General features: G+C 36.9%; 2 protein-coding genes across 2 annotated transcripts in view; both read left to right on the forward strand.

Moving 5' to 3' along the window:
• Positions 1-2,435, forward strand: part of LOC101864623 (all-trans retinoic acid-induced differentiation factor) — a gene marked incomplete in the record, with an annotated part of 14,980 nt that extends 12,545 nt beyond the window's left edge. The window contains 2 exon segments of the mRNA XM_013083036.2: positions 1-62; positions 1,335-2,435. Coding sequence (XP_012938490.1) covers positions 1-62; positions 1,335-1,451 — 179 coding nt within the window.
• A 7,441-nt stretch (positions 2,436-9,876) lies between these two features.
• Positions 9,877-12,726, forward strand: part of LOC101844999 (A-kinase anchor protein 7) — a 15,098-nt gene continuing 12,248 nt past the window's right edge. Inside the window, exons 1-2 of the mRNA XM_013083037.2 lie at positions 9,877-10,807; positions 11,823-11,971. Coding sequence (XP_012938491.1) covers positions 10,276-10,807; positions 11,823-11,971 — 681 coding nt within the window. The 5' untranslated portion in view covers positions 9,877-10,275. The remainder of the gene's footprint in view (positions 10,808-11,822; positions 11,972-12,726) is intronic.

A 12,726-nucleotide genomic window follows, 5' to 3' on the forward strand; every position in this document is an offset into this window, starting at 1 on the left:
GCTTCAGCCTCACAGAATGTTTATGCAATGAGGGATTTCATGGCTACAAGTGCATGAATGAGGTAAGCTTGTTTCTTGACTGTGAAAGTTGTTTTTTTTTTTGTTTTCATGATGTTGTGTTTTGGTTTTTTATTTTATTTTTATGCAGAGCAATGCTAAATTTATAATTGTTATGTTGGTTGTTTTGTGGATTCTTACACCTTCTTTGTGTGTTACTTTTAGGTACCGTACCTTATACCTTCGTTATGTTACTTTGTGCAATCTTGCACTTTCTTTGTTTGCTTCTTTGTGAAGTTTTACACTTTCTTTGTTTGCTTCTTTGTGAATTTTTTCACTTTCTTTGTTTGCTTCTTTGTGAAGTTTTGCACTTTCTTTGTTCGGAGCTTCGTGAAGTTTTGCACTTTCTTTGTTCGGAGCTTCGTGAAGTTTTGCACTTTCTTTGTTCGGAGCTTCGTGAAGTTTTTCACTTTCTTTGTTTGCTTCTTTGTGAAGTTTTACACTTTCTTTGTTTGCATCTTTGTGAAGTTCTGTGGATTATTACACCTTCTTTGTGTGTTACTTTTAGGTACCGTACCTTTTACCTTCGTTGTGAAGTTTTACACTTTCTTTGTTTGCCTCTTTACATATTCTTTGTTTGCATCTTTGCAAAGTTTTACACTTTCTTTGTTTGCATCTTTGTATTGTGAAGTTTACACTTTCTTTATTTTTGCCTCTTTCTTTGTATTGTGAGTTTTTATACTTTCTTTGTTTGCAGCTTTGTATCGTGAAGTTTACACTTTTTTGTTTGCCTCCTTGTGAAGTTTTATACTTTTGCTTGTTGCTTTGTGGAATCTTACACATGGATGCCGGTCTTGTTGTTTTTGTTATTTATAATGAAAATAAAAACAAAAGAATATCTTGGGATTCTTTTCCAGAAAATGAAGTATCAAGTATCAACAAAGTCCAGACATTCATGTTATTTTCTCTAAGCAAAAAAACAAAGGAAGAACAACAGTTATTATTCTCAGTATTTGTTTTCTGTTTTATGCCATATTACTTTGTGTTTATGGACTGTCTTTTTTGTTTGCAAATGCGATTTTGTAAATTTTCAGTTATTTTTCATAAAGTGGCAGTGGCATCCCTGCACACACTTTCTGTTATATAGTGGATTCTTACACCTCTTCTGTGCATTTATGCCCTTTAGTCTTTCTAAGGATTCTTGTTTATGCTTGAAAATAAGGATGTCTGTCAGGTGTGTAGACCCTTTTTCTAGACAGATTATTGTTTTTGATAAATGTTTTCCTTATTCATTTACAGAAAAAAAATATTTAAAAATCTGTCTTTGTCTTTTTCAGGGAACATTTCCGACTATGGCTTTTATAGCAGGAGTTTCAATACCTACAGTTTTGATCAGCATCTTTTTATGGGTGACACAACGCAGATACGTGGTGCGAGTCACAAAGCAGAAATAAAAGCCTGTTGCAACAACTGTGTAAAGTGCATGATTTGTGCGGAAAAAATATTTTTGAGAGTGAGTGTTTGTATGATTGTATGACATCAGTGACATGGAGTGTATTCTTACGTATAAAGGAAGTTGTGAATGATAATTATTTCAACATATTTGCACTTATCCATGTTTTTTAAAATAGACTTGATAAACATGTCTTTGGAGGAACAAATTTAATTGGAATCTATATTGATTTTCATGCTCTAGTAGCATATTTTCTTTTCATAGCCAACATCTTTGTGGTCATCACCTCTTTGTCCGTACTGTCCTCTCTTCTTTAGGCTTCTCTTATTAGTTCATTTCTTTTGCATATTCAGAGCATTTTTCTGTAGCAGATTTGTGATTTCATCACCTGTATAATTCCTTCTTTACTTATGGAAATTCTTGCTTCAAGAATTTTCTATTTTGTTGATAGCCAAATAGATATGCCTTTTGCAATACTGGTACTCATTTCGACTTTTAAAATAAAAATAAAGTCTTTTAATTTCATTGTTTAATACTCTTCCTGGGCGGCCTTGTCTGTATTTTAGAAATGCCACTGGATACTACATTCCCATCACTGTTTGGTAGCTAGTGTGTATTTTATGTGTGTGCGAGTTTATACAGGAAGTTCAATGCTCTGTCTTTATGTGTCGACTGATGGTGGTCATATTCATCACCACCGTGACACTTCAAATAGAATCTTTATGTTTGGATGCACATGTATATGAGAGTTGTTGGATTAATGCATTGTTTCGCATAGATTACTACATCAGTTGACTTTTTTATGTAGACTTTTAGGGAAATCATCTGTGCTTGTTTAGTTGCATTTAAAACTACCAATGTGTTGACTACAAATGTGTCATGATGTTGTGGAATCAGGTTCTCATCAAAATTTTGAACATGTTCAGTAATTGGTAGCTTATCATCTTAAAGCTTGTTTATCTTATCTATCTTTTGATGAAAAAAATATCCATCTGTCTTGAATAGAAGTCGAGATATTTGTGATTGAAGGGGGTGAGATTTGCCTGATTTCAGATGTAAAATTAAGGTAAAAATAGCCACCAAAGTGTGGTGGCTTCCATAGCTTGATTGACTTTGGAAACTGGAAATTTACATTTTTTGTGCCTATAATTTTTTGTCAGTAAAATCCATACACAGAAATTTATGAAAGGTGTTGAGCCAAAAAACGAAAATTCGATAAAAATTGCCAAACTGGCGAGAAAATGCTAGTATCTTCGATTTCATCGTTTTAAGCTCCTGATTTCATCATGATGCCTCTCAGATAGTATAAGAAGTTTGTACCTGTCTATTGGCTCACGCCTGCTATAATGACAACCACTGTGGCCATGTACACGACCCTCATTAAAACTATTTCCAGAAATATTCCCTTAACAGATATATAATTATAAAGAAAGTGTAGTTTGATGACAGATGACATTCTAGTTTTGCCCAAGATCAAAGAAAGTAACTGAAATATCTATGCTTTCGTGTAATTTGTCAGAATGTCTTTTACGATTAGCTCCTTATCTCCAGCAAGTCACTCCCAGTGGTTCGTTGCTGGAACCACTGGCAGCAGCTTAGGCACATTCCTTTACGGCCACTTTGGCGTTATATTTGTTTTCGGCAATTGCCAAAAACAGGTTTCTTATACTTTCACCAAAAGTTCTGTCATTAGATGTGAAGAATTTTCAAAATAGGTTAATTTGCTTTGATTTATTTACCAATTTAGTGACGCCTAAGTCACCTTCAGGTTTCGTACCAAGAGAGGGCCCCAGCTTAGACACTTAGTGAGAAAGCCCCTCTGTAGATAGAGTTAATTCAATTAGCTCTGCTCAATTTTAGTTTGTACTGTTGGGGGATTCTTTTCATGCTTTAATTAAGATTTGCATTGATGGTGTCGCATTCATCTGTGGGACTGCATGATTTACATACTGGTAATTTGTAGATTCTCATGGGAATACATTTCATTCCCTGGTGTCCATCATTTGTTAAACTCCTTAGATGTGATTGACAGAATTTTTATTCAAAATGTAATAAATTTGTATTGTCTACCAAGGATCATTCTTGTCTGCACTATTCTTTCACTTTCACAATAGATGTTTTACTGTTACCGCAGCAAAGTGGATATCAACATCAATGGATCCCGACTAAAACAAAGCAGAGAATTCAAATACTTGGGCAGCATTTTCACAGAAAATGGAAAATTAGATCGAGAGATAGAGACTAGATGCCAGAGAGCCAACGCAGTCAGCTACCAACTGGGCCCTCTCCTGAAACATCCCAATATCCCCATGAGCACCAAGGCGAAGCTCATCAACGCCATTTTCCTTCCAACGGTCACATATCAGTGCCAGACATGGACTCTAACAAAAGCCCTAGAGAGGAAACTGGTCACTTGCGAGATGAAATGCTTAAGAAGAGCGGTCAACAAAACAAGAAGAAACAAAATTAAAAATGAAGTCATAAGGGACACCGTGGGAGCAACACCAGTCCTACCACACATTGAAAAACAAAAGGTCAAGTGGTTCGGACACCTCACGCGGATGCCCTCTAACCATCCAGCTCTGAGAGCATACAACACTAAATATTCTGGATGGAGAGCCAGAGGAAGACCAAGGCGACGATGGAGTGAATCTGTGGCAGACACTCTTAAAGATCATGGGATGTCCCTCCTACAGGCCACACGACTTGCTGCAGACAGACACCTGTGTCTCCCCGCGACACCCCAGGGTACAAGCGGAAGAAAAAAGTAAAAGAAAAGTAAAGTAAGTAAGCAGCAATGAAAGATTAGTTGAACATAAAGCATTTGCCAGCCTCTCATTAGAGATGCTCATGTATGTCTCTTGCTTTCCTTCCAGAAATTTCCTCAGCAGGTTGGAAATCTGGTTATTGCCCTTCAAGACACATTTTTTAAGAGCCATTTCAATGGGGGAGCAATCATTACTATTCAGAACAACAGGTTAAGAAGGAAAATTTAAGAGAAAAGGTTGAGAAAAATTTGGTCTCTGCTGATGGGATTCTACTTTTGCACCTTCTAAATAATCCTGTCTTGAGGGGTCACATTTATGTAGGAGGGGATAAGCCGGGTTGATTTCTGTTCTCTGACATATGTGAGCTGACAAGTAACCATACACACGCACACATGCACACAGGTGGCATCAGTAGCCGCATGGTAAAGTAAGCAGACTTGTCTTGTAATCATGTGAATGCAGGTTTGGGGATTCGAACCTCAGCCCGGTTAGAGAAAGGAGTTGTGTCCTGGGTAAAGGCACTTTACAACAAATTTTCCCATTTAGATCAGTCCTAGTGGAGATGGACGTTGTGCTCTTAAACACTATCCGTACGTCCTGGGAACATTTTGTACCCCCGGGGTTGTATTCTTTACATTTTAAAATACTTCTACTGCTAGTACCAAGATCTCATGAAACTTTCAGTATTTCTCCCAAAATCATTTTGACAGACTGCTATGCAAAGCGTACAGATCGGATTATTGAGTAAATTTCCCCTCGTCGTATGGATACGACAGTAAAACGCAATGTACAGACAATGTTGCAAAGGTCAATACAATTGGACTCCGAGTTGAGACTAGATACGTACTTCTGCAACATCTCAGTCGCCATGCCCAATAGATCAATTCAGGGGGGGGGGGGGGTATTGTGGTGTGGTTTGCTCCATCTTTTAATTTATCAGTCATCAATTGTCCTAAATCTCTCTCAGTTTTTTCATTTTCATTGTATGTTAATCTCTTGTAACAATGGCGTTTGTAGCCTTGTGGTGGGTCAGGTTAGGCTATCCGACCTGTATTCATGAGATTGCAGGTTTGGGAGTTCGAGCCTCAGTTTGTTATCTGACGTTGTGTCCTTTCCCATTTAGCTCCGTCCTTTCAGAGATGGACATTCGACTTAGAGGTCCCGCCTCTTAAATAACCTAATAGTGATGATAGGGGGTGTTAACCCTATACCTGTACCGTTTCGCCATTTTCCCAAGTAACAGCTCTACTAATCTGTGGCACCTACGTGACCTATTTGTGCTGAGGTGCCATATAACTCTTACTAAAACTGAAACTGAAATTAAACGGATACAATTCCGCACATCGACATACTATACACAGGTGCACAGATACACACATCCACATTATCACACACACACACACACACACACACACACACACACACACACACACACACACACACACACACACACGCGCGCGCGCGCGCGCGCGCGCGAACATTCATTGTCAGAGACATGTATATGGTTTTTTTTTGTTGTTGTTTTGTAATGTTGTTTTTTACGCCCCCATCGACACAATTTAGATTATTTACGAGGCGCGCTTCTGACCCAGCCAGTGAGGGAAGAGGGATACACTATCTTACATAATACAACATCCCAACAGAGAGACTGAGATACTTGGTAAAAAAAATTTTCCCTCTTGGGAATCGAACTCAGGTCTCCTGATGCAACAGTGAAACACCTAACCGCTACACCACACACGCTGGCGATACATGTGTGGATACGAACAAATGAACAAACACGAGAGAGAGAGAGAGAGAGAGAGAGAGAGAGAGAGAGAGAGAGAGAGAGAGACATACAAATTAATGAGAGAGAGAGAGAGAGAGAGCCTATATATATTCCGTATAGATATTATAAATATATATATATATAGATGTGTATGCTTATGCCATGTGTGTGTTGATAATGATAAAAGTAATAATAATAACAACAACAACAAAAGTACTGAAGATGGTGATGATGATGATTATTATAATCATCAAAAATGTGGAATAGTATTTCATGATTGTGAGGATTTTTTTTCATTATAAATAAAGCATCTTCTTTGTTTGATTTCCACAAACTATTGGTCTGTATAACTAAATAGTTGAACAAAATTAGGGAGATATTTACTATACAGTATTCACACTTTGAGCAATGAGCAAAATATTTGTTTAAATGTTCATGTAAGTGATTCCACGTTTTCGGCTTGTACGTGTTTGAAACAGCTTTTGTTTAAATTACAGTCGAGCTCCTACATTCCCTGACATGGAAAAAAACCACAAAAGTATTCAGACAGCTATTTTTTAAAATCAGATTTTTGCTGTGTTAAGGCAAAGATAGTACATGTACATAACAAGATGGGCCACTCAGGCAAAAAAGTGTCTGCAGGAAGTGCGCTCTTTGCTTCAGATGGCGCTGCAGTCTGTTTTGAAGCTCTCTTTCGTTTTTCCAGAAGAAGAATAGGAATAGCACCTCCTTGCGTGCGCAGATCGACTGCTGTTCATCGGCAGTTCGGGTTCGTTCAGTGTGGAGTTTTAGTTGTTTTTTTAAATTTTAATGACCTCTAGCCTTTCATTCTTAAGTCAAATTAAACGAAGAAAACAATCACCCTTTCCTCCGGAAGAGTTTTTTTTGTCAGCATAACCATTTAAAAAAAGTGTTCTTCCGAAATTCATTAAAAAACTTGCTAGTTTCACTTTGATTTTTTAAACTCAAGTAGGATAACTCTGTTCCCAAAAGGTGCGCTTTTGCAAAGAGGGCGCCACCGAATTTTGAGGACACTTTTTTAATTGGCTCAAAGAGAGAAGTGGCCCCTCTTGTTATGTAGACTCTTTGGTTAAATCTCAACCATATAATATCTATGTATTTTTTATAGTTATTCTGTGAGAATAAAATGAGCCCAATCCTGAAAAATAGAAACATCTCAATGAACTCCAACATGAAAGTTCTGAAATACTATGTTTGGTCAACCTTTCTAAATGGCTGTGAATGCTGGACAATCAGTAAAGACAATGAAAATAAAATACAAGAAACAGAAATGTGGTTTCTTAGGAGACTGCTAAGAGTATCATGGAAGGAAAAGAAATCAAATGAGGTAGTGCTTAATGAAGCCCACGTGGGACGCTCAATGTTAAAAACAATCAGGAAACGACAAATGCAGTTTTTGGGACACTTGAATAGACATAAAAGGGTCTTGAACATCTAGCTCTCACTGGAAAAACTGAGAGCAAACGAGGCAGGGGTAGGCCCAGAGCAACCGACAGGAAACCTAAACAAATGGGTAACGGGGAAAGATCAGGGAAACTTTGTTTTTTTTATTAAGAGCATCTGAGCAAAGGAATGAATGAAGAACAATGATCGCCGATGTCTGTCGCAGATTTGGCACTGGATGATAATGATTCTGTGAGAAGCATTTTGAAACACGTCTCGAAAACTGATGCAGTCCGTCTATTGTACGCCTATTCCGTTCAAAATACAGTTATCTCCCTTTATTTTTGCATCTAGGTAAATCAGGTCGTTGGCTAAAAACGAAAGTAAACAAAATATTATTATGGGTGCAGGTGCACCCCCACAAAATTCTACACAAGTGTAGATTCTGTGGTAAAGGGGCATCTGATTTCTATTTTTTTCGATCTGAAGAGTTCCAAAATATTTTGGTTTAGAAATCTGGCTGTGACACTGGCAGACTAAGTGAGGAGTGAGGGGTGGTTTCATCACAAATTGTGTTATATAATTTGCATGTTCTTGAAATATAACTCAATAATAGGGTCAGGATCTAGATCTACTAGAGAGTCTGCTAGTTATTCTAGATCTAGATCTAGAAATCTAGATCTAGATGGAAGTTATCACTGACACTACACTCTCAAAAGGAGTAAATGAATGATTGATTGATTACGTATGAATTGAATTTTATTTTTCAATTGTTTTTAAAGAAAGAACATTCATTGTTGAAAATTTACAGAGTAATTTGCTTTGGTTTGCATTCAAAAAGGAGCAAATATAATATTATTGAACAATACAAGCTGAATTGACATTTTAGCGAGGGACTATCGACTACACCACCAATTTGAAGGTGAAGAATAAAAAACATAGATACTAAGTTACAAACAGCTTAGTGTTAAAGTGTTTTGTAGATCTAGATTCTAGTTATATTACTGCCATCAATACTCAAATACTTGAATGAAATTGTGACAAACTGGGGCCCCCTATTTTTCCACAACAATTGAGGCAAGATTAAATAACATTTCTTCATAAATTTATATAAAATACATTAATCTCCGTCACATGGAAAATGGGATTGTTCATAGCACTTCCTGCTTCTCACACACATTTTGCATTATATTATGCATGGCCAACGTCACAGCTCACCAATGACACTTTTTACAAACTTGTTACAAGAAATTCATTAGCCTATAGTGAACACATTTTTTACCCTAAAGATTCTCAAAACAAGCGTTCAATAAAGTCACAATTAGAGAAAAATGACGGGCTTGCTTTTTAAAAGCAACATTGCCCCAGCTGTAAACCTTTAAAAATCTGTAGAAACCACCCACTTGGGTTTCTTATTAGTTTAGTATAATTAGTGCTTATAAAGGAATTTTCTAGAATACAGCTATACAGGTGTTTACAGTAGAGTCCACTTATAACAAGTCCTGAAATAACGAAAAGTCTGTTGTAAAGGCACAATTCTAAAACACTTTTTTTTCTTTTCTTTTTCTTTGTAAATATGAAATACTGCTATAGCGCAATCAAACAAACACGCATGTCACCGTTATAACGGAATATTGCTGCTTCTGTGGTCAGCAAATATAAGGCCAATTATAAATAGATCTATTACATAAAACCTTGCGAATTGAGAGACTTATTGGTGATCTAGCGAAACAAAGAATGAGAGAGCCCACGTGTGTCAACAATGAAGGCTGGAGCGAATGATTGGGGAGGGTGTGGCCTGCACAGACAAGCAGAATGCATCGCGTGATTGGCCAGCCTAGTCTAGATTATCTAGGCCTACTATGCCTCTCACTTCTCTGATGCGAGAATGGAGAGGCCACAGTGATGTGAATCGTTATGGGTCGTGTACAAGCAAATGGAACGCACCACAGTATATGGTGGGGTGGGGGACAACACAGCGGGGGAGTTAACCAAGAGCCCTTTCTTCCTTATAAACAACGCTGAACTGTCAACTTCGATAGCGCTAGAAAAAGAAACCCAATTCGATTTTTGATCAAGTATTAGTATGACCTTGAAATAAAATGATCACTTGGGGAGATAACAAAAAGAAATAAACAGAACACCAAATTCATTGATTAGGCCTACTGTACATTACTTCCCTTGAATTTATTACTGGATCCCTTATAATTATAACAAGAATCCTGGTATAACGGACATTTTGCTCCAATCCCCTCCATCTCTTTATAACAGGCTTCCGCTGTATAAAAATTTTGATCTGTTAAGACAAATTGATAAGTCATTGTGCAAAAGCTGAAGAGTCTATGTTTGATAGTTTAGGAAATATTTGACAATAAGTTGTGCCACAAATTTTTGACCGCACTATAGGACATTACTCTACTGGACAGAGTAGTACTGGGCATGTGTAGTGTGTATGTGTGTGTATGTGTGCGTGTGTGTATGTGTGTGTGTGTGTGTGTGTGTGAGTGTATACTGTGTGTGTCTGATTGCTTATTTCCTTAGTACTTACTCATAGTGCGTGATGAAATGGATTCATTCTTTTTTAATCACCCTTTATTATTTCCAGTTGACTACGTACTTGTGCCAAAATTAACTTGCCATCCGTGGATTTTTTTTTACACAAACAGTTTAAAATCACTTTCCCATACTAGTAGTAGTGTAAAATTTGATTATGTATTTATTTTCTTTCAGGAATATTTCTTCAAGGGTGTGAGTGACTCAAATTCTCTAAGGATTTCATCTCAGATTTCCTTTGGGACATCCATGACAGCCTGCGTCAATTTAAGATGAACTGAATTCTGTTAGCATAGTGGATTTTTTCATAAAGATTAAGCTCTTTGAATGTGATGCAAGGTTTGCTGACAGTCTCCAGTACAAAAGTATCTAGGACATTGATAAATTTACTTTGCCTTCTCAGCTCACAGCATGTGAGACAAAAAGTTAAAAACTCTGTTGTGATTGAGAAAGCTGTGGCTGTCGCAGATGATTATGAAGAAATAACTGGTGCAGATATTCATTTTCGTGATAACTTCCACCAGTGTTTGACAACCAAGTGCTTTTTGTCCAGGGTCATAAGTCGCGACACGTTTTATGGACAAAGACGCGAAGAAGACACAGAGTGGGTAGGCTTAATTGAGCCTCTTGAAGAGTCAATTATTCAGGGCTATGTTTCAGGATCGTGTCCTGCTTTCACTTTCAAAATGTCAGAGCTCATTCAAAAGAGGGAATCCTATTTTAGTAAATTTTTCTCAGATGGAAAACAGCATGTCCTTCCTCTACAGGTTTTGTGTCATCTAAAGCAATGTATACAAGAGAACTCTCATGCTGTAGTAAACCAAGTGAACAATGCAGCAGAAATTTCAGCAAAATCAGAAACAGGTGCGTAAATACATTTATTCATTTCCCTTAAATTTGTAATACAAGATGAAGAAAAACATTCCCGCTGCACTGATCAGGCCTCCTGTATGATGTAATGGGGGGGGGGGATTCTTTTCTTCCATTTGTCATATATTCATTTGACTTTCAGCAATCCCCAAGCCTCTTTAACACCTCTTGCTGTGAAGACGATGTCTTCAGTGTGGGCATGAGATGGAGGCTGTGCTTCCAACCCTCAGTAAAGTTTCGTAAGGTAAAAGTACGGGTACATTTTAGTAAGTGTTTTGCGGTACTTGAAACACAATTAGATCATATGAGTGCCGAAGATTAGAAGTGTTACAAGATTGTAACAAACACAAAAAAGAACGAAGAGAGATGCATGGATGACAGATGTTGGATAGAAAAGGAGAAGCAAACCACACCAGAGCATCCGCTAACCACCCAGAGTTAGGGTACATGCCTGCCACAAATATATTGTAATAGATATGATATAATTTATACCCAAAAATTTAATATAGTGGAACCTGCTCTAAAGATCAACTGACAAAGACAATCTTCTGTACAAACAACGACTTAAAATTCTCAATTCTCGTCTTGCATTTTAAAAATCATAATGACACTGTCGAAGAGGCCGTTACCACTTTTTTCCTCACTCATGGGTGATCATATCGGACAGATTTAACTGCATTTAGTTGAACAACTTTCCCTCACGTAACATTCACTGTATGTTCCTTTAGATCAGTTTGTTTCCTTTGTCTCTGCTTCTGCCTACCGTTCTTATGGGGTTTTGATCAATCTTATTGAAAAGTGCATGCTACTTACAATATAACACGGATAGCTCGAATTCATCAGGACCGGCCTCGGAAGTTCGAGAGATCCGTAGTTGGAGGGATATCTTACAAAGATAAAGAAAAAGAAAAAACGGGACCCAAGGCACAGTTTGACGGATGCTTGATTTCAAGCCTTCTGTGTTTGACCTATCCGTGTTATATACTGTACATTACTGTGTCTTCCTCAGGTTTTGTGACAGAAATAGCCTTCCCTGACCTTGACATAGACTCTGTCTCCTGCAGTGGCAGTCCCGATGTTGGTAAAGGTGAAAAAAGTCAGAAGAAAAAAAAGAAAAAAAGGAGAAGAAATATTTCAGTTTCAGAAGAAGGAACTCGGGTAGGAAATGCTGGTGTAATTTCTGCTTTATTATTTGTTGACATTTAATCAAATGATAATTAACTAATTTACTGTATGCACCTGTACAAATTTGGCATACTCATGTATTCTTTACACTCTTGTCCAGTAAGCCTACTTAGTATATTCATACACAGCTAGTACGGTACATTCATGTGCACAGATGCTTGCATGCACATCATGTATGAACAGTTTTGTAACAAAACACCTATTTTTTTCGGTTTTGAGAAAACTGAAGATTTTTCTTTTTCACTTTCACCCATTTTCTGAATAAACCAGAGCGACTTTGTTTTTAGAGTAAATGTGATTTAAGGCTTAATTGATATTTGTTGTTGTTATGAAATCTATGTTAGATTTTTTTTTCTTTAAACTGATGAATTCTCCACACATATCTGATAAAACGCGACATATATGGACATTCCTTTTTTACAATCGGAGACAAATTCTTATTTTTTAATAAAATGATATCAGTTTTTTAAAAAGAAAGCAGCTTCAGGTCTGATCAAAATATGAAATAATGATAGCAATACTTATAAAACTTTGTTTAAAATGATAACAAAACTAACATATTTGGATGCTTTTGTAAAACTGTGTTTCAAAAAGTTAAATATACACCAATTTAATTATTTCACAAACTGTATTTTTACCTGAATATCTGCTTCTTAATTTTGTTCTGCTTAAAAGAATTATCTATAGATCTATATGCTTCAAATTCAACGTATTATTATTATTATTAT

The sequence above is a fragment of the Aplysia californica genome, unplaced genomic scaffold, assembly GCF_000002075.1.
Source record: "Aplysia californica isolate F4 #8 unplaced genomic scaffold, AplCal3.0 scaffold00206, whole genome shotgun sequence".
Lineage (NCBI taxonomy): Eukaryota > Metazoa > Mollusca > Gastropoda > Aplysiida > Aplysiidae > Aplysia > Aplysia californica.